Source organism: Sapajus apella, unplaced genomic scaffold (genome assembly GCF_009761245.1).
Source record: "Sapajus apella isolate SASKATOON/1434 unplaced genomic scaffold, GSC_monkey_1.0 scaffold34, whole genome shotgun sequence".
NCBI classification, from domain to species: domain Eukaryota; kingdom Metazoa; phylum Chordata; class Mammalia; order Primates; family Cebidae; genus Sapajus; species Sapajus apella.
In genome coordinates this window covers 17,808,560-17,831,477 of record NW_022436974.1, presented here as the reverse complement: position 1 = coordinate 17,831,477, position 22,918 = coordinate 17,808,560, and the positions used below count along the sequence as shown (strand labels likewise).

At 38.7% G+C, this 22,918-nt stretch overlaps 1 protein-coding gene and 1 long non-coding RNA gene across 29 annotated transcripts in view; one reads left to right on the top strand and one right to left on the bottom strand.

Moving 5' to 3' along the window:
• The window catches only part of DLG2 (discs large MAGUK scaffold protein 2), a 2,183,817-nt gene that overhangs the window by 74,596 nt on the left and 2,086,303 nt on the right, over nt 1–22,918 (bottom strand). For all 28 annotated transcript variants that reach the window (XM_032295960.1, XM_032295961.1, XM_032295962.1 and 25 more), the window contains 2 exons: nt 13,510–13,686; nt 4,597–4,672 (listed from right to left, as the gene is read on the bottom strand). In XM_032295960.1, coding sequence (XP_032151851.1) covers nt 4,597–4,672; nt 13,510–13,686 — 253 coding nt within the window. The remainder of the gene's footprint in view (nt 1–4,596; nt 4,673–13,509; nt 13,687–22,918) is intronic.
• LOC116563332 lies at nt 3,335–17,297 on the top strand. Its single transcript, XR_004274342.1, has 3 exons — nt 3,335–3,418; nt 15,284–15,287; nt 17,286–17,297. It is a non-coding gene; the product is annotated as an uncharacterized LOC116563332 (long non-coding RNA).

Sequence of the window (22,918 nt, the reverse complement as noted above, 5' to 3'; positions counted from 1 at the left end):
TCTGCACAGGCTGCACTTACCTAGGCTACTGACACAACAGCCCACTTTTCTTTGCATGTGTAGACATAGACTTTGTAAAGGCACGCAGAGTGGATAGAAATCCTGGGTATTTCATTTGTAGCAAATGAGCACTTTCAAATGAAGAACCTCAGATTTCCTCATGTATACTTTCAAAATCCAGTAAGCTTCCAACCTCATAGCCAGGCTTTCTATACAAGCTTTCTGGCCTTTCTGATCTTCTTTGTCAACCCCGTTTACTACAACTCCCACCATGACCTTTGTGCACTGGTGTCCTTGACTTTCTTGACCCTATTCCAACATGCCTGTGATTTCCACTACCATGTTCTTGCTTTTTCCTCTGTATGTGGCAAACTGCTACTGAAAATTCAAGATCTCATTTAAATATCACCTCTTTGAAGCCTTCTCTCTTAGCTCAGGCATAATTTGTAATGCTCTGCTTCCTCTGGCTTCAACAGAATCAGGTATAGTGTGGTGTAATGGAAAGGGCAGGCTTCTGTTGTCAAAATGATCTCAACCTGTTGCTTGCACCTACTAACTGTGTGATCTTAGGCAAGCTAGTCAATCTTCCTGAGGCTTAGTCTCCTGATTTTTAAAATGAAGACTGTTCATTCCTTAAATTTATGGAAAACATCAGTGATGGTATATTATTACTGTTTGCCTGCCTATATTTCTCTTTTTGAGCTTGTTGCAATGTTAGATCTTATACACACACACACACACAGACACACACACAGACAGACACACACTTGCAACACAAGACACCTAGCATAGTGCCTGGTGTTTTGCAGCACTCAATGTTACTGCAATCAATGAAGAGTTCTGGAAAAGTAACTCAAGCACTGACAGTCACATTAAAGTCCAAGTTCATCTATAAAGTGCTCTCTGGCCATCCTGTGACTGTTAATTTAAATTCTTATAGCTCGTGTACATACGACTACTAAGGCTCTTGTCACAGCCTGCTTTCACAGATACTAATTGAATCTAAGCTCCTCCAGGGCAGTAACCTTGGCTTTCACTCTGAACTCCTCAGGACATTTCACAATGCTCTGAAAATGCCAGCTAATGAAAAGGTTATTTAAAATACCCTATTATCCTACTCATTCCAGACAATTTTCCTCCTTACTTGATGCTGAATTTACCTCAAGGTCCCAGAGGATGAGGCCTCTGCATCAATGACTTATTCCTACAGTCCTTGCCTTTAGTTCACAGCGAGTGGCATCTCCTGACCCCGCTTTCCCAACTCTCCAGAGAGTTGTTCTCTCCTTTCCTCAGTGCACTTTATCTCTTGTTAATGGTCCTTTGCTTTCTACTTCTGGACAAGTCTTCTTACTGATGTATTTTCTCATAGGGATTTGGAGAACTTTGATTTATTACCAATTAATGCATGAGCAAATTTCATAGAGAGTTACTAACATAAGGCGCCCTAAAAAATCATTGAATCCAGCAAAGCAAGTAGGGAATAATTCCCAATGTTGTGCTAGAGATGACTCAATCATGCCACTCTTTTTTGCTTCTGTGATCCTATACAGCCTCAGAATCCTTTTTCAAAACAAGACACCAGATATAAACTATCAATCCATTAGTCTACATAGGAGTTGAAACTTGTTTGATATCTCTGATGTAGTTTAAAGGTTTTATTTTGGTAATAAGGCCCAAAGAATAATAGTGACTTAGTAGTGAGCTGAAACCAGAACCCAGATTATTGACCCTTCTGATTTTCTGTTCAGGGCTTCCCCTCCCAGATTACTCCTCTCTTTCAATAGCCAAGTCCTAGAATTTACATCCTGTTTGTTGGCAAATACCTAATGGTGTTTAACATGTAAGATTAAAAAGCACATCAGATACATTTCAGGCTTACTGAAAAGATATCTAGCCTCTCACTGATGTTAGGAGCTCTTGGGGAAAAGGGCCTATGTTAGACTTTGTGTCCCTCTAAAGTTCTAGTCCTATTTCTGGCACATGTTAAGTATTCAGTAAAAATTTTGTCACATATATCCAACTCTATTTGTATGTCTGTCTATCTATCTATCTCAAACAAACAGGAGGTCTACCTTAAATTCTCAACAGGCATCATGGAAAAAGATCCTAACTCTTATACACAAGTAGCATTTTCTTGAAAGAACTTTGTCATGATGTCACATACCCTCACTTCTATTTATAATGACATCCTATGTTTTCATACATTTTCGTTTCATTTGAATGTTTTAGGGGAGGATAAATTATTATGTCAATGACTGGGCTATCTTATGATTCTTCTACTTAAAAATAGAAAGGGCAGTGCTGTTATTTGGACCTCAAAATCCCTGAGAAATGATAAACTTTTCTTCTTCTTTTTCATGGTGACAGCGACTGACATAAATTGTTGTTCTGTATGATATTCACAAGCGACAATTGTTAGGCTAGAAAGGCGAAGGAAAGGATATGAAGAAAAAAAGGATATGAAGAAAAAAAGAACAGGAAGAGAGAAGATGGGGAAAGTTATTTTACAACACAGCAGTAAGATACTAGTATTATCTCTTCAAAGAATAGATTTTAAAAGCTATACAAGCCACAGCTAACATCATATTTCATGGTGAAAGACCGAATGCATTTCTCACAATGTCAGAAATAAGACAAAAATGGCTACGCTTGCCATTTCTATCTAATATTATTCTGAAGGTTCTAACTGGTGCAATTAGGCAAGCAAAGAAGGCATCTATATTTGAAGGAAGGAAGCAAAACTCTCCCTTTTTGCACGTACATCTTGTATATAGAAAACTCTGAGGAATTTACTAAAAAACTGTGGCTTTAGCAAGGTTGCAGGATATAAGAATGATATAAAAATAATTATATTTCTGTACATTTGCAATGAACAATCCAAAAATAAGATAATTCATATGCAAAAGAATACATAAAAACTAACTCAGCATGGATCAAACACCTAAATGTAACAGCTAAAATTATAAAACTCTTAGAAGAAAATATGATATAAATCTTCATGACTTTCATTAGGCAATTGTTTCTTAGATGTGACACCAAAAGCAAAAATAAAAAAGAAAAAATACACACATTGGACTTCACCAAAATTAGAACCTTTTGTGTAACAAAGAACACTATCAAGAAAATGAAAAGACAACCCAGAGAGTGGGAGAAAATATTGTAAAGCATATGTCTCATAAGGGATTAATAACCCAACTATATAAAGAACTTCTATAACTCAACAAGACAACCCAATTTAGAAATGGGCAAAGGATCTCAATAAACATTTCTCCAAATAATATATATGGATGGCCAATAAGCACATGAAGATATGCTCAATATCAACAGTCACTGAGGAAACGAAATCAAAACCACAATGAGATACCACTTCATACCAACTAAAATGGCTATAATCAGAAAGACATATAATAAAAAGGATGTGGAGAAACTGGAACCCTCATGCATTGCTGTGGAAATGTGAAATGATACAACCACTTTGGAAAACAGCCTGGCAGTTGCTCAAAATGTTAAGCATACAGTTACTATATGACCCAACAATCCCACTCCTAGGCATGCAGCCAACGGCAATAAAAACAAATGTTCACAGAAAAGTTTGTACACAAATGTTCATAATAGCATTACCCATAACTAAAAATTGGAAACAACTGAAACATCCATCAACTGATAGATTAAATGTGGCATATTCATACAATAAAATATGATTTGGCAGTAAGAAGAAATGAAGTACTTATACATTCTACAACACAAATGCATCTTGAAAACATTACGTAAGTGAAAGAAGCAGTCACAAAAGACCACATGGTGTATAATTTCATTTATATGAAATAGCCAAAATAGGCAAATCCATAGGGACAAAAAGTAGATTAGTGGTTGCCTATATTGGGGTGGGTTGGGGTGGGAGAATTGGGAAATGTTAATGCATATAGGATTTCTTTATGGAGTGATGAAATGCTCTAAAATTGATTGTGGTGATGGCTGCATAATTCTAAATACTCTAAAAACTACTGGAATTTTTTAAGTGGGTGAATTACACTGCATGCAAATTTTATCTTATAAAGCTATTATTTAAAAAAAGATGTACAGATGTATTTGTGAGTGAATATTCTAACTTTGATGGCTGAATTTTAGTAATTATATCTTCTATGTCTGTCACAACAATCCATGCATTCATTAGATAATCCATTTTTCCATAATCACTGTCTTAGCTTCTTAATGTGAAAGAGACTAGATACATTTTCTGATGAGCAGAAACTTTTTATAAAATCCATCCTTTTAGAACATTAATTTAAAAGGACAAAAATTAAAGAAACAAAAACCACCTAAACTCTCTTGTTATTTTTCATTGCAGTCATTACATCACCTTCATCAACACATTGTTTCTGCTAACCACTTGCAGCTTTACTCCCAGTGTTTAAATATATTTACCATAAATCCATTTCATCAGAAATGGCATTATTAACTTCAACAATACATTTATAACAGTGCTCTACTGTCTGGTAGCTACATAATTTGTTTACTACTGAAAACCTAAATGTTAATTATAGTTAAATCCATGGCAACTTAGAGAACTTGATGTTTCTATCATTTTGTACCTACCCCTTTCGAATCAATCACTCCAGGTTTGGCATTAAACTTCACTGTCTTCAAACGGGCACGTTCCTTTCTTTCCACCCTAAAGCAAATTGAGAATAAGGAGTCTGTCACATGACAAGGCATTTATGACTAAGTTCCTTATTAAGTGAAGAACACCTTTTCCTCCTATCCTTGCAGCTCAAATAAAATGTATTCTAAAATATTTCCCTTCCTTTGTTCCATATAAAAAATCTTGCACAAAGTCTCTAAGTTTCTAACATGTTCGTTGAAATTACCCTGATACATATACTGAGAGTCACAGTATTTGTAAGCAACAGAGACGTAGAAGAAGATATTTATTATTCAAATGCTTAAATAATTAAATCAAAATTTATTTCAAGAAACCACAGTCCATAAAGATTAATATCTATACTAGAGACTAAACAAGCTTTTCCTCCCCTCTTCCCTTATCTCCTCTCCTTTTCTTCTTTTTCTTTCTCTTCCTTTTAAGAACACCAGTGTATTTAGCTTTACTTTTTAACCAAACATATTAGATATAATCTTGAGCTTTCCTTTTCTCCAATGCCCTTCTGTCATCTCTGCTGATTCATGGTTTTCCTGCTACTTCATTTATTCATTAAACACTTACTGACTATCTACCATGTATCAAGCAAGGAGCTGGGAAACAAAGAAAAAATTCTAAGATCATGACTGCAGTGAGTTCTTAGCAATGTTCTTTTGGCAAGAACAGCAGGATAAACAAATGCAGAAAATGCTGTAGAACCAGATGGCTGATATCAAAGCGGGAGCACCTATCTCACTGGGAGGGTGCAAAGGAGAAGTAGAAAGCATTGGGGTGGACTTCTTGGAGGAAATGTCAATTCATCTGAGATTGAAGGATTAGAAAGAGCTTGTTGGTAGGGAAATTTCCGGGTGATTTTTCACAGAAAGAACAACATATGCCTCAACCTGAAGGTATGAGTAAGCTACAAGATTACAGAGAGATACTAATATAAGGTATGCAGTGGGTATACAGGATAGGGAGGTGAGGCTACCGAGGTGACAGGCTCCTTATAAAGGGTATCCATCCACATTAAGGACTTGAGTTTTTTCCTTGGGGAATCATCATGAGTTCTTAGAGGATATAAAGCAGCGAAGTGATAAAATCAGATCAGTTTTAAATAAACAACCCTGGTCGAGGCAGAAGACAGACCAGAGGAAGGAAGGAATAGGAAGAGGCGGGGGGGCCTATTTAGAAGCTGTTGCCATAGCCCAGGCAAAAAATAATGAGAAATGATAGTGGGGTGGAGGAGAGGGAATGGCTTGAGAAATATTAGGAAAATGAAATTGGTTGAATTCATGCTTGTTTGAAGGCCAAGGTTGAAAAAGAGGAAAAGAATCTAGATATTTCCCTGATTCTTCTGCGCCTCTCCAGTTAGACATGATTGCTCCTTTCTGACTGGAACAGTCTCCACGTCAGCATTACCTCTTGATTTCCTTGTGTTTACTTATGTTTGCACTGCATATACAAGGTTGGATGTACCTTAAGGTACAAGCCCACATATCGCTCAATGGTGCTTTATAGCAAGTCCTCAATAAATAATTGTCCAGCAAAAATAATATTCATTGCATTGTTTTAACATGACTTATTGTTTAAATATTGCTAGCTCTAATTTCAAAGATATGAGGAAAAAGAGAAAGAAAAAATCTGAACTCACAGAAACAACGGTTTATGAAATCTAAGTTATTCATAGATCAATAATTAACGGCATACTCCTCTCTAACTGAGAGCTCTTTTGTGTTCCCAACTGAAACACAGTGAAGATCAGGGTTTCTATAGTTACAGAATGGAATTGCAGAATATATTTATTTCACTGTGAGAGTAGAATATCTGAGTGGAAACAGCTGAACAAAAATTTTAAAATCTAACTTCATATATTAAAATAATGTGAAGCCAGGCATGGTTACTCACACCTGTAATCACAACACTTTGGGAGGCCGAGATGGATGGATCACCTGAGGTCAGGAGTTCGAGACCAGCCTGGCCAACATGGTGAAATGCCATCTCTACAAAAATAATAATAAAAAAAATGAACCGGATGTGGTGATGGATACCTGTAATCCCAGCTACTCAGGAGGCTGAGGCAGGAGAGTTGCTTAAATCCAGGAGGCAGAGGTTGCAGTGAGCCCAGATCATGCCATTGCACTCTACCCTGGATGACAGAGTAAGACTCTATCTCCCCCCAGAATTAATATAAATAAATAAATAAATACAACAACGTGTTACACCGAAGGTTTCTACTTGCACCAGACATACAACAGTTGGGGAGAAAGCAAGATAGATTTAAGGTAAGATAAGCTGCCCAATGGAAAATGCTCACTGAGAAAATGCTTCCTTTGAGCTTCATCACTTCATCACCTTTTCTCGATTTTAATCCAAGTGCAAACGATAATTGATATTCATCTCTTTGTATTCTTCTAAAACTGTCGTTACAGCTCTAACTTTATTCCACCTTTTTCGAACTAGGCTAATGATGGGAAACCACTAGTTCATTCAATGATGCCAAAATGACTGTAGCATGCAGAGAATATATGATTATTTGATCAGGGTATGCAAATAAATTCTGCATAAACCCACAGAACTCACACAGGTTCCAAACATACGTAATGTTAGAAGGAACTCAGTATTCAGCAATCAGGACTGTTTGGACAGAGCATTCTAATTGCGCCCCATGCCCTGCACCCCAACCCCACTTCTATATTTATCCTTTTCAATTTTCTTGAGAAATGTCTCTATTATGCAGATTTTAGTGGTTCATCCTTTAAATCTTAAAAAGGTTGCAAAGTATATTAACTCAGCCAGACACACATACTCTCTCTCTCTCTCTCACCATTTGCTACAGTTTATTATTAATCTTCAAACAGATAATAGAAAAAGTAAAGAAAAATTAAAATTGAAGCTTTATGGAGGTCACCTAGTTCCTGTTCACTCATGAAGGAAGCTGAAAGGTTTCCTATTTGGGTTGAAAGTTTCATTAATAATAATAACATAAGTGGCCACTAAAGTTGCAACATACAATTATTAACAAAGTTCCTTCACATTTACATCATCTTATTTGGTACCCATAATAACCTAATGATTTAGATATTATCAATTTCATTTTATAACTGAAGAAACTGAGACTTGAAGCGTGCCAGATCAGAAAGTGGTAGACACAGAGCCTGAACACACATTCTCTAACAGCTAACTTCAGTGTCTGCCACAGGCACTCAATTTGGGAAACCACATCAGGACCTCCCAAGCCTGCCTTTATCCAAATTCTCAATAAACGTGAGATTTTGGATGTGGCATCCACAGTTTGAAGGCACATACATATCCTTAGAAGTCTGGGCTGAGGTTTTCATAAATAATAACCAACGTACCCTGGCATCCCCATCTTCCAAATGTCCTGAATGCTATGAATATTATTAATTATTAAATAAACCACAAACAAATTTACACATACAATCATCGAGGTAGTAGTGTACCATAACAGGTTGACATCAAAATTCAGAATACATTAACTTTAAACATGGAAATCTGCTTAGTTAAATCCCTATTTGAGTTGATCTCTCTCCTTAGCACACCAGCAACCCTAATAGTGCTATTCCATCACAGAGGCTTGCATGAAGGGTAGATGAGTAAAACTCTTATGTAATCTCTTGGGGTTCTCTGCAATCCTCTTTCCTTGAGAGGATGTGTCTGTCTGTGGCTTATCTTCCTCATCTGCCTCAGCCCTTTCCTCTCTCCTAGCTCTTTCTGGGATGCATGTGAATGGTTTACTGCTGAAATGAGAGTTATCTGGAAAATAGGGCTCTAAATCATGTGGTGTTTTTGTTTCTAGCAACAAAAGCTCAAAATTTGAAAAATGGAAAACAGCTATCATTGGAATGTACACTGTTAGAAACTATGCTAAGGACTTCACCTATAAGAGCTATAATCCGGGCTTAACATGAACTGGATACATAGTAGGAGCTTAATGAGCCTTTGTTGAATGAATAAATAAGTGGACTCTAAAGGAGGCTACTAGTTCTTTACGTGCATGTGAAAACTAAGGCCCAGAGAGTTTAAGTGAACTGCTGAACAACCAGTGTTTCCCACAAAATGTGATTCACCATTTCACAACTTACTTTCTTGGTAAGAATCTAGGTAAAAATTTAGCATCACTTTCTCTCATTGTTTTACTCAGTAAGACTTCTTTGACTAATAAATATTAAGGTCCAAAGGCTTTCACCTAAAGAAATGGTGGACCACCTGAACAGACAGACCAAATCGCAATGAGAACAACTGCCTTACTTCCCCACTCACACTTAAACTCAAGCAATTAATTAGATTGTTTGAGCAGAAATAATCCTCCCTGCTGAAGTCTCATCTCTGACCAAAATACCAAAACCATAAATGGAATGGCAAAATTTGAGCAATCAATTCTGACATTTCACATTTCCAGAGAGCACCAAATGGCTATGCTTTAATAAGCCCAGCTGTCTCCTTCTCCCTCTCTCCCATCTGGCATTTTTAGGTTCTGGCCAAACCCATAATTGGGTCATGCTTGGAGAACTGGACAGTGGGAACATCATTTGTCCCTGGGAGTTCCTTTCCTGGTGCTCCACAGGCCCTGTTGGAGGGAGAATTGGAAGGTCACCCACATTAGTGGCCACAAGCTTGCTCTGAAGGCTAGGTGAGTACATTCTTACGTAATACCAGCCATAAGCTGCCATCTGAGAGCCCAGGTGACCAGTCACTGGAGAGCAATGAATAGACACTTGGCTTAAGAGACCATGGGACAAAAAGCAGCTGGGTCTCTTACACACTATGTAATCTCAGAAAAGTGATTCTATGCTAACAGTCCAGATTTTGAAGTTGCACAGCCTGGGTTTGAATTCTGCCTCTTGCACTTACTAGATCTGTGACTTAGGGTGGTCCTCAACCTCTTAGGATTTCAAAGTTTGCGTTTATTCAATTAGAGCTAATGTAGACTCTAAAAATTTACAGCGAATGTTAAATGAGAGAATACAAGATATTTGTTTAGCGCAATGTCTGATCTATAGTAAGAACCCACTATACAATAGGCTGCTACTAAGATGATTATGATAATGTTGTCCATGATGTCACTTGTCATCACTGGTCCCTATTTCCTTATCTGTAAAAGGGCAGTAATACAGGTGCCCTATTTCAGGTTCTCGTTGCCAAGGTCAGTCCCTTTATGCCAGGTGGGAGCAAGACATGGACTTCTATTTCTCCCCTCTTAAGAGACCCTGAAATGTGGGCCACCAGACTTGAGAGCTGTAGGGCTGAGAAGAGCCCCAAACCTTTGCAGTTGCTCATAGAGACATCAGACATTCAAACACAAAGGCATGTGTTTGAGTCTAGGCTTAGCCCCCTGCTGCCACTGTATTTTGGCAGACTCCTTAAATTGTCTATTTCCTTACTTGGCAAATGCTCCTAGGGTGATGTTCCTGGTATAGTGGAAAGCCATCTGTCTCTGCTGTCAAAGAGACTGGTTTGGTCAGTGGCTGGCTGTGCATTCTTGGGTAAGTTACTTGACATCTCTGATCCTCAGTTTCCGTATGAAGTTTTTGTGAAGATTAAATTGAAATCATGTATGTGAAAGCACCTGTTGCAACACATGATCAGTGCTGTAAGCAGATGGAATTCACTGTGTCTGCTGCCCTTTCACTTTCCTTACCTTTACAATATAGCCCACATTGCCCTAATCACAGAGTAGCTGTGCCACAGTTACATGCTGGTCCCGCAAGTGATGGGCTCCAGGCAGTGAACCAACAATAGTGCCTGGTACTCAGATGCTGCCCAAACAGTGCTTGCTGAATTGAATTTTGTCAGCTCTTATTTGTGTACCTTTGCAGGGCAAGATTGCATATGACTTAAATGCAGCTCTGTAGCCTGGATTCAAATTCCAGTTCTACCACTTACTACACGGGCAATTTCAGGCACATTAATGAATCTTTCGGTGCCTCCATCTCTTCATTTGTAAAATAAGGATAATAATAGCAACTTACTCATAGGGTTGTAATGAGGCTTAAATTAATAATTGTAAAGGGCTTACAATAGCATCTAGCATTCAATAGGAATGTTTTACTAAATAAAATTTATTTCCCAACCTCAAAAAAAAAAAAAAAAAAAAGAAGGGGGAAGGTGATAATATTCATACTCTTCATCTTATGGTTTCATTTTGGAATGACTAAATGACATTATCAGTAGAGAAACATTTTTGTAAGAGGTACAAAGTCATACACTGATGTTATCCATTATGAGATTTAAAAAAATTTCCCGATCAGCACTCCTCAGAAAACAGGCTAGAAAGAAATTAAAAACTGAAAAATAACATCAACCTAATAAATGTAGGTTTTACACCGCACTAAAATAAGTACATGAGTACTCTTTGTGGGGTAGGATTATAAGTGATTTTTATTTTCTTTATATTTTTCTAAATGTTCCCACTTTTATACAATGAAAGTTATTACTTTTACAAATACTTAAAAGAATAAAAGTAACTTCTTAAAAAATAAAATCCTAAAAAGAAAACTTGGCAGAAATTTATTTACAGCTATAAATTTTATACATATATTTGGGAGGTGGAGGTACTGCACCTTTCATAAAAAGTAGAACGTAAATAAATATCAACATTGCAATTACTAATCAAACGTATTTTGCAGGTCAGGTATACTCTGGTTGTTAAGATGGGTCTCTTTTAAAATAAGAGGGAAATAACTAATTCAAGAATGATTACTATCAGGTAGAAAATTATTTCAGGAGGAATTGCATTGAGAATGTTCCTGTGGAGAAAAATGATGAGCTAATCGAACAAACGACTTAATAAGATTGGTTAGAACCACAGAACCTCATGGTTGGAAAGAGGCAGAAAATGGTATAATTCAACTCCTGTATTCAAAGTTTGAATCCTTTTTCTATCTTCCCAGATAGTCCATGCCATCTTTAGGCAGCTCCAACTAGTGAAAGGATTTCTTTAAAATAAGCTGACATCTATTCCTGCATAGCTTTCCTTCCTCCACCCTATTTCTATCTTTGGGGACATAATTCAACAAGATGGCTCCTTCTTCTAGAGAACGGCTCTTCAGACAGCTCAAAATAATTAAATCAAAGCAAACCAAAATGCATGTTGTCTTGATATTTTTTTATTTGAAGTAAATGGAAATGGAGAGATGCGGAATATAAACAAGCCAGTGCTGAGTCAATGCTTTAAACATATAACCTTTCAGAAAACACACACAGCCATGCTGCAGTCAGAATGCCCTGGCAAAGCAATGTCAGGCAATTATCCAGGGGCCAAGAGGCTTAAAGAAACCCAGAGAAGTCTGTTGGTGGGAGATCTACAGGCACTGGCATGGGGGATGGGGAAGTTCTCTGGAGTTTCATCACTTTCACTGTGACTCCTCCCAGCTAAAGGCAAGAGAACAGCGGAGGACCAGGGAGCCCCCTGCTTTCCATGCCACATTCTTCCCCAGGCTGTGCGACCACAGGCAGAGAGAGGAGAGGATCAATTGTCTCAGGAGCGCAAATATCCCACAGAGTTATTCTGAGATTTAAGTTACATCTTCCCGGACAGGCGGGGTAGTTCACACCTGTAATCCCAGCACTTTGGGAGGCCAAGGCAGGTGGATCAAAAGGTCAGGAGTTCGATACCAGCCTGGCCAATATGGTGAAACCTGTGTCTACTAAAAATACAAAAATTATCTGGGTGTGGTGGTGCACGCCTGTAATCCCAGCTACTCAGGAGGCTGAGGCAGGAGAATCACTTGTACCCGGGAAACAGAGGTTGCAGTGAGCCCAGATCGTGCCACTGCATTCCAGCCTGGGCAATACAGCGAGACTCCGTTTCAAAAAAAAAAAAAAAAAAGTTACATCTTCCCACTACAGTTTGTAGTAGCTCAATCACTTGATGTGTAGAAGCACTTGAATACCTAGCTTCACTGGGATTTTTTTACAAAGGCATTTTGGGCATTTAGATGTGAGGATCAAAGCCCTTTGAGAAATCTGCAGCTTAAGAAAAGTTAGTGCCTGCTTTTATTAAGAATCATTCCTGACTGATATTGTACTGTATCTAATCTCTGGGATACAGCTAATTTCTGTTTTTTGGACATCTTGGTGCCAAAGGGACATTTGTGAGAAGAAAATTTCCTGTCTGGTGATGGATCCGCTGGGACAGATTAAGGAGTTGGCTGTTCTAAAGGGCATTTCTGCTTTTCAAAAGCAGAGCTGAAGAAATGGTTGGAAGAGGAAGTGTGATACTCTTGATTTAGGAAACACTTACATACAACTAAATATCTAAGTGACTATTGGAAGCTGTGAGGTAAACAGTAAAGAAAACAGTAAAAAATGAAAAAAAAATTTTAAACCCAGTCCTTAGACCTCATCAGATATTTGACAGCTCATATTCCAAGCATCTGAATTTGAGATGAAGGTTTTCCATTTTTTTCCACCAATATTTGAAAATATAACATAGCCAGGACCTTAGCCCAGTAAACTGCCTACTTCATTTGCCTTCAACTTGGCCTTTCTATAAAATTCATTGGTAACTTCTGGAAATGAAAGGACTTAATTTGTAAGTTGGCACATGAGCTGATAGGCACAAGCTTGCGCATACACACACTGGTCAAAGTTTTAGGAACACAGTGTTAGCAGATCTGCTTTCTTCTTTTATTTCTTGTCACAGGCACCAATTTTGACAGAACCCTAATATAGGAGAAAGAGGATTTTTAATTCATGTCACCTGTCACTACTGACAATTTTCCTGCAGGTTGACTATCCCATTTAAATAAATTTAATTTTGTGAACAGTTTCTCCCACCTTCTTCTTCTCTCCTCTCCACTCCCTGGATAGCTGAAAAGCAAATATTCTGGTACAAAAGGCATTCTTACCTCCGTTTGCTGGGGATGACCCCCATCTCCTCGCTGTCTCCCTCCAGCATGACTCTCCTGGCTTGCCACCACTCATCGTCAGAGGCATTGATAACATGGAGAATATCTCCGTATTTAAAACTAAGTCCTTGACTTGGCAGCCCACTGTCCTTGCTCTTATCATAGTCGAACATGGCTCTGGAGGAAAGGACAAAAGAGGATACTGTTAGGAGTCTCTGGCAGCACAGATTTAGGATTTATAGTTTCAAATGTTCACCCTTGCTCTGAAAACCCATCATCACTTGATACCAACTCCCGGGGCAATTCCCTGGATCACAGTCCACACTCTCACTGCTTTGGCAACAAACTAAAGTTAGTTCTTGCTTCTTGATGGTTACTGAGGTATCCTATAGATCCCCCAAACTGAGATCTGCTTCTTTTCTTGGAGACCATCAGATGTTAGAAGGTGATAATAGGAGATGAGAAAGTCAGTTTACTACCTAATGGGAGATTATTTTCCTTCCCATTACGATCAAACTGTTAAAATTACTCAAAAAGTAAAATAATAAAGAGAAACAGGGCTATTTTTCTAAATGAAGCATTTTGCAGTATCAACAAATCATCTCAGATGTATCAGCCTGTACAACTCTTTGTTTTATAATGGGAAAAAATGGTCACAAATGTCTATGCATAGTAGGCTGTGATTCTTCCATTCAATGCAATATTGGACCACCACTGCAACAGAATGAAGAGGTTAATGTAATCACCTGAATACATGCTTAAAGTGCAGTAAATTTAAAAATCTATGTGTATGTGTATGTGTATGTGTATGTGTATGTATGGATAGATAAAAAGTCATGTAAACAACACAAATCTTTTTGCTTCCATACTATGCCGAGCTTACCTCATCACAGCACTTAAGAATTACTATTCTTGCTTTCTGTATCATGCTGCCCCCACTAAAAAGCATTTGCTAAGCATTTGTTAAGGCCAATGCACTGTAATACGTATGACTGGCAGCATGAGAGAGTTGGAATCAGAATCAAAATGATGAACAAGACCTCAGAAACTAGCTGTCATCATTAAGAGGTGAACATTTGCCACCACTCCTATGTCGTCCATGTCCTGCTGTATATCCCACATTCAAAAATCACCACCTTACATATACAGTATGATTTTCCTGGAGAAGCAGATTTCACTACCTCTCTGTTTATTCCCCTTTGATTTCATTCTAAGAATTTCCTTAGAGTATAACCACTACGCATGCAAAACTAGCAAGATCTGGGGAACGGATTTTTCTAAAAAATCTGTTTTATTTTAGATTTTTCCACAGTGAGGACCAACTGTGGTTTTCTTCTTCTTTTTTTTTTTTGCCCATCAAAGAAATGTCACATCTGCTGCCATGGCAACAAGAAAGAGCTGAAGACAGAACTTTTAAATACAGCAGGAAAAATATAATTACTTGCAACATGGTCCCTTCTTCCATTGACACTGACTCCAAGAGATGGAATTTGGAGAGAGTCTCTTGGTCCAAGCTCCCAAAATAAATCATTTTCACCTCGACCACCTCTGTCAAAAGCTCAGACAAAGCCCCAGTCAGGAACAGGGAGCTGGGGAAAGGCAAATGCCCACCCCTGATGCTGTCACTTCTCTGATCCTCTGATGTGACATACATTAGTTAACATTTTTGAGCCACAGGTTTTTTGATGCAAAATGAGTCTAATAACAACATTCACCTAGAACTGCTGTGATCCTTAATGAAATAACACATATGCAGCCCTAAGCCTACAGTAAGTACAGTATAGCAGAGTGGAGTACAGTGTGGTTATGAATATAGACATCTGGGACCACGATCTGCTCCTTCTGTGTCTTAGTCTTATAGCTAGTCAGCTGGGCAAGTTACTTAGTCTCTTTTAGGCTTTGGTTTCCTCATATACAACATAGTGATGATGATGACAATGATGATAGCAACTTTGATCATACTAATTAACATTATTGACTTGCTGTATGGGTAAAATGTTATGTAAGGTAATATATGTAAAGCATTTACAAAAGGGCCTGGCACACAGTGACAAACAGTAAGTATGAACTAACGTTTTTATTATGAGCTCCCTTTCCCCTTTTGGGTAGATGTTAATACAAATGTTTTCTATAGATTCTACTCTGTGCAAAAAGTAGTTACCATAGCAGGCCTGAGACTACTGTTCTTGCTTGTAATGGTGGCCCTTGGCTGACATCTGGGAGTTAGGTTTTCGGAGGATTCCCACGCATTAGAATGGCTTACTCTGTCTAAACTGTTTGTACAAACAATATCATTTATACAGAACACCTGCTTTCTTTCTGGGAGTCTGATATTGTGGTATGTGCTAGGCAGAGGCTGCCTACGTGACCAGCCTCCAGTAAACCTGGACATTGAGTCGCTAATAAGATTCCCTGGTAGACAACACTTTGCACCTGTTGTTGCAATGTGTTGCTGGAATAATTGGGCACTTTCTGTGTGACACCACTGTGAGGGAACTCTCAGAAACTTGCAGCTAGTTTTTTCCAGACTTGGTCCTATGCTCCTGCTCCATTATCTGAGATTGTTTCATACCTTCTTTTGCAGTAATAAATCAAAGTTATGAGCATGATCATGCTGAGTCCTGTAAACTCTCCTAATGAGTCATCAGCCTGGGAGCTGTCTTGGGGAACCCCAACACACACCCTATAGATTGCAAAGCATTTTTGTGTACGTTACCTTGTTGTGACTCAATCAGTTTCTGTGAAGAAGCTATGACAGAGACAGTATTAGCCTCCCCACTTGTTGTTGTTGTTGTTAAAAGATGAGGGACATATCTAATGGGGTCCACTGACTAACTCCAGAATATATGGCTTAGGGGCAGCAACCTAGGATGAGAACTTTGGTCACCGGGTCCAAATCTAGTTCAGTACTCTTCACGTTGCCCCCTCATTCAACCTGGGAGGTGGTGGTGAGGAGGTGTGGAAGATGATAACCATGATGGCTACTACTACTTACGCCCTCACTGGGTGGCCTTGCACCTTGTAGTCATTGTCTTATTTGATGTCACAGCAACCCTAAAGGTAAAAATTAGTATCTGCACTTAAGAGATGAGGGAAGAAGGCTCAGGAAGTTAAGGAGCCTGGCCCAGGTCACACAGACACATGTGGTGGAGGTTAAATATAAAATGAGGTGTATCTGACTCCAAAATCTGCTTTCTTGGTCATTTTACTATATGGCTTAATTTCCCTTCTTGTTGCCCTCTGGCCATGCTCGTGATCTAGCAGTGCCAAAGACTTAATCTTCCCTTCAGGGCTGACAACTGCTTCTTTCCTAAATTCCTGAATTACTGCTCAGTCCTTGTCCAAGTATTTTTTATCCCCAAAGTCCTTGAACTGCTGGCCTGACTCTAGGTTCCTTCTGGATGTAAACTATGGGGAGTTGAGGTAGAGAAACCATCAGAAAGGCTGGCAAGTAGCAGCCAAGAAGGCAGGCTCTGGAGACAGACTGCCTAGGTTTGCAACTTTTTAACTATGTGACCTTGGGCAAGTTACTTAATCTTTTTGGGCCTTAAATTTTCTTAATCGTAAAACTGGCATACGTAATAACACCATCTATCTCAAAGTTATGGGGTGGATTAAATGAAATAATACACATAAAGTATTGTAACACTAGCCTGGCACTAGTGAGGGCTCAATAAATGTAAGATATTATTAAAATAACTGTAATTCTGAAAAATTTTAGGCTTTGAATCAGGGGATCTGTGTGCCAATTGTGCCACTTAAAAGCTGTTTTCTAGAGTGTGTAAAGACATCTAAAATATCTCTGTATCCTCAGGACATAATAGGATGCTGGACCCAAAGTAGATCCTCAATACAGGCCTGTGAAAATGTTTCAGGTGGCTTTTGAAAGCCCTTCTTCTCTCATGTCTCCGCATTCCCATTTGAAGTGGGGGTGGGGACTGTTCCTAAAGGTCCCTACCAGGTCAGACATTCACTCAACTGTGCTCTTCTATTCCCAAGAGTCCTTAAGGGGAAGTTTCCCACTCCTACTGTCAGCTGCAGGTGTCTTTGCTGAGGAGCTCAGCAACAGGCTCTTTCAACGGGCTCCACTGGTCTTCGACAATCTGTCCCTCTAGGATTATATTTATTCAGACTTGTGAGGTCCCTAAAACCAAGCAGCTGACACATTTCAGCAGCTTCTGGCTCCTTTGGATATTAATGGAACCTCACAGCTGGGAAAAATGTGACAGTGCCCCCATCACCTAATTTAACAAGCGATAAGCTGTTTTTAATTTGCTTTATGTGCTAATTCATCACAGCAGCTTTTATAAAATGCCATTAAGACTCACACTTTCCATCCAGGGTGCTTTTAACAAGTCCATTAGACAAGTAAAATTGAACATGAATAATGTAACAACTCTCCCATCCTCCTGCCTCTCCTGGATTTCAACATGTGGTGACCCCTTACCAACTGGGGATGTCTAGCAAAGGAAGAGTGAAGCAGTGGCTCACCCTCATGGCTGTGCAACATGGCTGTGAGACACCTAGGTACCTACGAAAATAGCACTTTTTACGTGTTGCACAATGCAGTAAGCATTTTATATTCATTGTCTCACTCAGTTTATTGGGTTGGCAACATAACGTATGGGTTATATATGCCGGGCTTCAAAGAGAGGAGACCTGGGCTTATGTCACAGCTCTGCCATTCCTAGCTGTATAATTTGGACAGGTTACTTAACCTCTTAGGTAACCACTTTACCGTAGAGGGCCATTCTCTTATTCAGGAAATGCGGATAGTAATGGCATTAATGCAAAGGCTGCTGTGGAGATACGACAATGGGACGATACATGTAAAGTACCCAACACAGATGAGTTCCACTTTGTTATTACTTCTGACAACAATTCTGTGATGTAAGCATTTTTTGGTCTCATGAAGAAAAGATGAGACCTAAAGAGCCAAAATGAAAATAAAATACTAAGTAGCAGAACCAGGATTAAAATACAGATAGACGTGTCTCACTCCGAAGCTCAAGTTCCTAACCGTAGAATTCTTGGAATTCCTGATTAGAAATGTGTCCTTAGATTTTATCCCTAAGGATTTCATGGTTTGATGATAATACTTACAGTGATACCATGTACTAGCCTGCTAAAAAGATGTATGAGTAGTTTATACAGGACACATTGAGTTCTCACTGCTATCCTGCAATGCATATATTAGCCTTGAAATTCAGACTTGGATAATTTAAGCAACATGTTCAGTATCATTCCAGCTATCAAGTGATGGGGCAGGACTCAAAGCCTGTCTCCATCCAAGACCTGTGTATTTCTTGCTATACAAACCTCTATGTTCTTTTGCAAGCAACACTTTCTAGCTCAAAACACTCAGATTCTCCACTTAGGCTTAGACTGAGGTAACATTTAACAATCATGGACCTTAAAAGTACTGGTGTTCACTATACAGGCCACGGAATTTAGTTTTGACTGTACCACTTTAAAGCTAGGACAGCAGCAAATGATGAAAATGGAGAGACAGTATCACTAAGAATAGAAAAAACTATTTGATGTGTTTCATAGGTAACAGGATATGGTAGGAGAAATAATATCCTCAACTCACTCCTCAAAAATGTTCACACTTTAATTCTCAGAGCCTATGAATATGTTATCTTAAACAGCAAAAGGGACTTGGAGATGTGATTAAGGTTAGGGATCTTGAGAGGGGGAGACTGTCTTGGATTATCTGGGTAGACCCAATCTAATTACATGTAAAGTACCTTTACATGAATCCATAGAAGAGGAAGAGGAAGAGGAAGACAAAAGATTGGATCAGAGAGATGTGACTTGGAAACGACTTGACTCACCACTGCTGGCTTCAAAGTTAGAGAAAGAGGACAAGCCAAGGAAAATGGTGACCTTTATAAAGTGGGAATGGTTATTAGGTTACAGCCATCAAAAAAACACATACCTTAGTCCTACAATTGTAAGGAAATAAATTCTGCCATGACCTGAATGAGCAGGAGATGGTTCTTCTATTGAGCCTCCAGAAAGGCTATGATTGCTGAAAGCTTTATTTTATTCTGGTGAGATCTGTACCAGACCTACAGAACTATAAGATAATACATTTGTGTTAAGTCATTAGGTGTTAGGTCTGTGATAATTTGTTATGGTAGCAATAGAAAATATCAATTTTGGTACCAAAAGTAGGGTGCTATGTAACAAATACCTAAAAGTATAGAAATGGCTTTTGAATTGGGAAGTGAACAGAGGCTAGAATGTTGAGGAACGTAATAGAAAAAACCTAGATTGCTTCTAACAAGAGATTTGCAGAAATACAGACTTTAAGGATACTGCCAGTGAAGCTTTAAAGATTTCTTAGAGAAATGTGGACTTGGAGAATGCTGAGCGTGACAACTCAAATGGAAATGAGAAACATGTTATTGGAAACTACAGGAAAGGGATCTTGGTTACACAGTGGTGGAAAGCTTAGTAGAATTATGCCCTGTAGTTATGTGGAAAGGAGAATCTTTGGGGGCCTGAGGGTAGACTGTGGCAGGAAGAATAATTGTTCTTCCATTAGAAGAACCATTAGATGTGGATAAAGAATCAATGTAGATAAAGAACTTAAGGCTTTAATTCTAATTCTCACAAAAACCTTAGGTGATAAATATAATATTCCCTATTTTAACATAAAGAAGCTGAGATACAAAAGAAGCAGCCTTTTCCTTCTTTAAAATTGCAAACCACTCTGCTCTTGTACCTCTCTTGGGAGGCCTCCAACGTCTAGTCCTAAGTGGGTCTATGTCTCATCTCCTTTACTACATCAGAAACAGCATCAGGAGATCCCAGATCAAGCCTCAGCACAGAGTTTTTACAGATGGATTTATAAATGAACAAATGAATCAGCAAATGACTCCCTTCTGTGCTGTGAACTTGTTTGGGCTAGAGAGGCCTTCGTTTCCCTGACAACATTAAGACCCAAGGAACAGAGTGCTTCAACTCAATTTCCTTCATCTAGAAATTGAGGCCTCTGCTTGATTAGAGGAGAACTGGTCCTCACCTTTCTATGAAGCAAGGGAAAGAACAATAGCAGCAGAAAATCAAGCCTGCTCTCTGTTCCATCCCACTGTGCCTGGCCTGGACACGTATGAGCCATTTTCACATTGTCAAGGTAACCACATATGAATAGTGCAAAAAGCGTAGATGTTGGAGTGAAGAAACACACATTCAAGTCAGTCCACGCTTTCTAGCTGATTGTCATTGAGAAAATAAGTGTAGTAATCTGAGCTTCAGTTTTATCCACAAGATGAGGTTAATCATTCCTATATGTCACATATTTGCAGAGATTCAATAAGACGATATAGGAAAAGCAGTTCACATAATAACTGACAAAACAATAGTTCCTTTACTTTACCTCTTCTCTAAAGATGAGCAAAGTGTCATCCCACAAGTATTGGAAGGGGGATGAAATATGGATGGTGTTTTTTAAATGTGACCTAAAAATGCATATGTAATAAACTTCTTCAAAACATTTTCTTTCTAGAGGGGTATGGGAAAGGATACTGGACTGGGAGCAAAGAAATCTAAACTTCAGTTGCTATTATTTTATAAAAATCACAATTTTTTATTTGTATTATCTTCTTAAAAACAATCATTCGCCCACTCATACATTTTGGAATACATGTTTTGAAAGCAGAGAAAGCACCCTGGAAACAAAAAGAAGCTTACATGGAGTTAGGAGTGCAGATTTCTAGTCTTGGCTTCAACGTAATTCACTATGCGATCTTGAGTAACTTACTTAACCTCTACAGGCTTCTATGATAATTAATAGGCTGACTACATTTCTCTAGGACGTATTCAACTGTGACCCAAAAGATAGCTCTTAAATTGTAGGCATTATTCTCATTTTGTTGAAGGGAATATTTATTATCTTCCAGGGTTTGTATCACATGGATTATACCATTTAATCAACCTTATATAAAGCAGATTTGTATTCTTTAAAGATTCTCTTCTCATTACAACAGACTGTTTCTCTATGTTTTGAGCATGTTGGGAAATGTCCATTTCTATTGTTCCTAAAAAATCAGGCAATCACTGTCATGACTGCAGATAGAACTAATTGGACACCAACCAGAGGTCCTTACAGCTTGGGCCTCCCTGCAGCTATAGCTTTTTGATTATAATCGGGGAAGAAGCATCACTTCCAGGGGCAACTGTCTCTCTCCCCTAAGTCCTCTCTCCCCTAAGCTCTCGATTCCCCAAGAGACGTGATATGAGCAGATTTCACATGTCTGGAGGCTTGCATGTTGATCATTTTAGACAACTCATCATCAGAGTCTCCAGGGATGGGGCCCACTTGAGCCTGTCTTCTCGTTCAGGGTGTCCTGGCAGTCTGTCAGACTCAGACTGGTTGATCCCCCAGTGTTGACTGACAAGTCTCTTTTCTGAGGGAAACAGAGGTAAATCTGAACCTGCCCAGAGACAGAACTCACTGGACCGTGGTGAATGGCATTTCAGGGTTCAGGGCTGGGTGAGGCTGCAAACATTAATCATCTTAAAATCATTCTCCTTTCTCCCAAATGCCATCAGCTGGCTCCTAAAAAAATGAAATGTGGGTAAGAGGAACATTGCTTGGATGAACAGCCCGGGTTTCATGACACTTTCAAGAGCTCTTATGTTCTGGCTCTGTGTATTAGGCAGTTGAGATGTTAATTGAGCTATTTCAGAAAGGCTGACACAGTGCTGATTACAGCCTTTTATTTCTGAATTCAGTTAAAAATGTAGATCAAGCTTTGATATTCACCTTTCAGGATCTTACTGCCATTAATTAGTAAGCTTGGGGTGGGAAAAAGAAGAAATATCCTGACATGGAATTTTATTATTGCTAATACATGATTATCATTCAAACATTTAACTTTATATATGCATGACTCATGTAAAGATCATGAGATGGGAAACTCAGATAGTCCTGAATTCAAATACTAGCTCGCTATTTTAAGCTGCAGTATGATTTTCAGCAAATTACTTCACATCTTGGTAACTGAGCTTCTGCATATGCAAAATGAGGGACAAGAATCCCTGTCCAACAGGGTCCTTATGAGAATTACACATGAGAGCTTTCGGAATCCAGTGGGCACTCAATATTTGTTAATTGAGTCTAAAGTCTAAAATCTAAATTTTTTTCCCCTGCAAATTCTATGTCCTGGTTCTAGTGTTTCTCACTGGCGTATAAACAACTTAAGCCCACCTCTGCTATCCAGTAGCACTCTCTTAAGTGTTTATGGATGACAAATGATGAAATTAGTACAGTCTCTAGCTCAGTAGAGGTGCTGGATATAGCTTATTTTACTCATGAGTATATGAAAAATGGGAGAAAGACATTCAAAAGCATCTGAAATGACTCCTCCAAATCCTTAGTACCACCACAGTGGTTTAT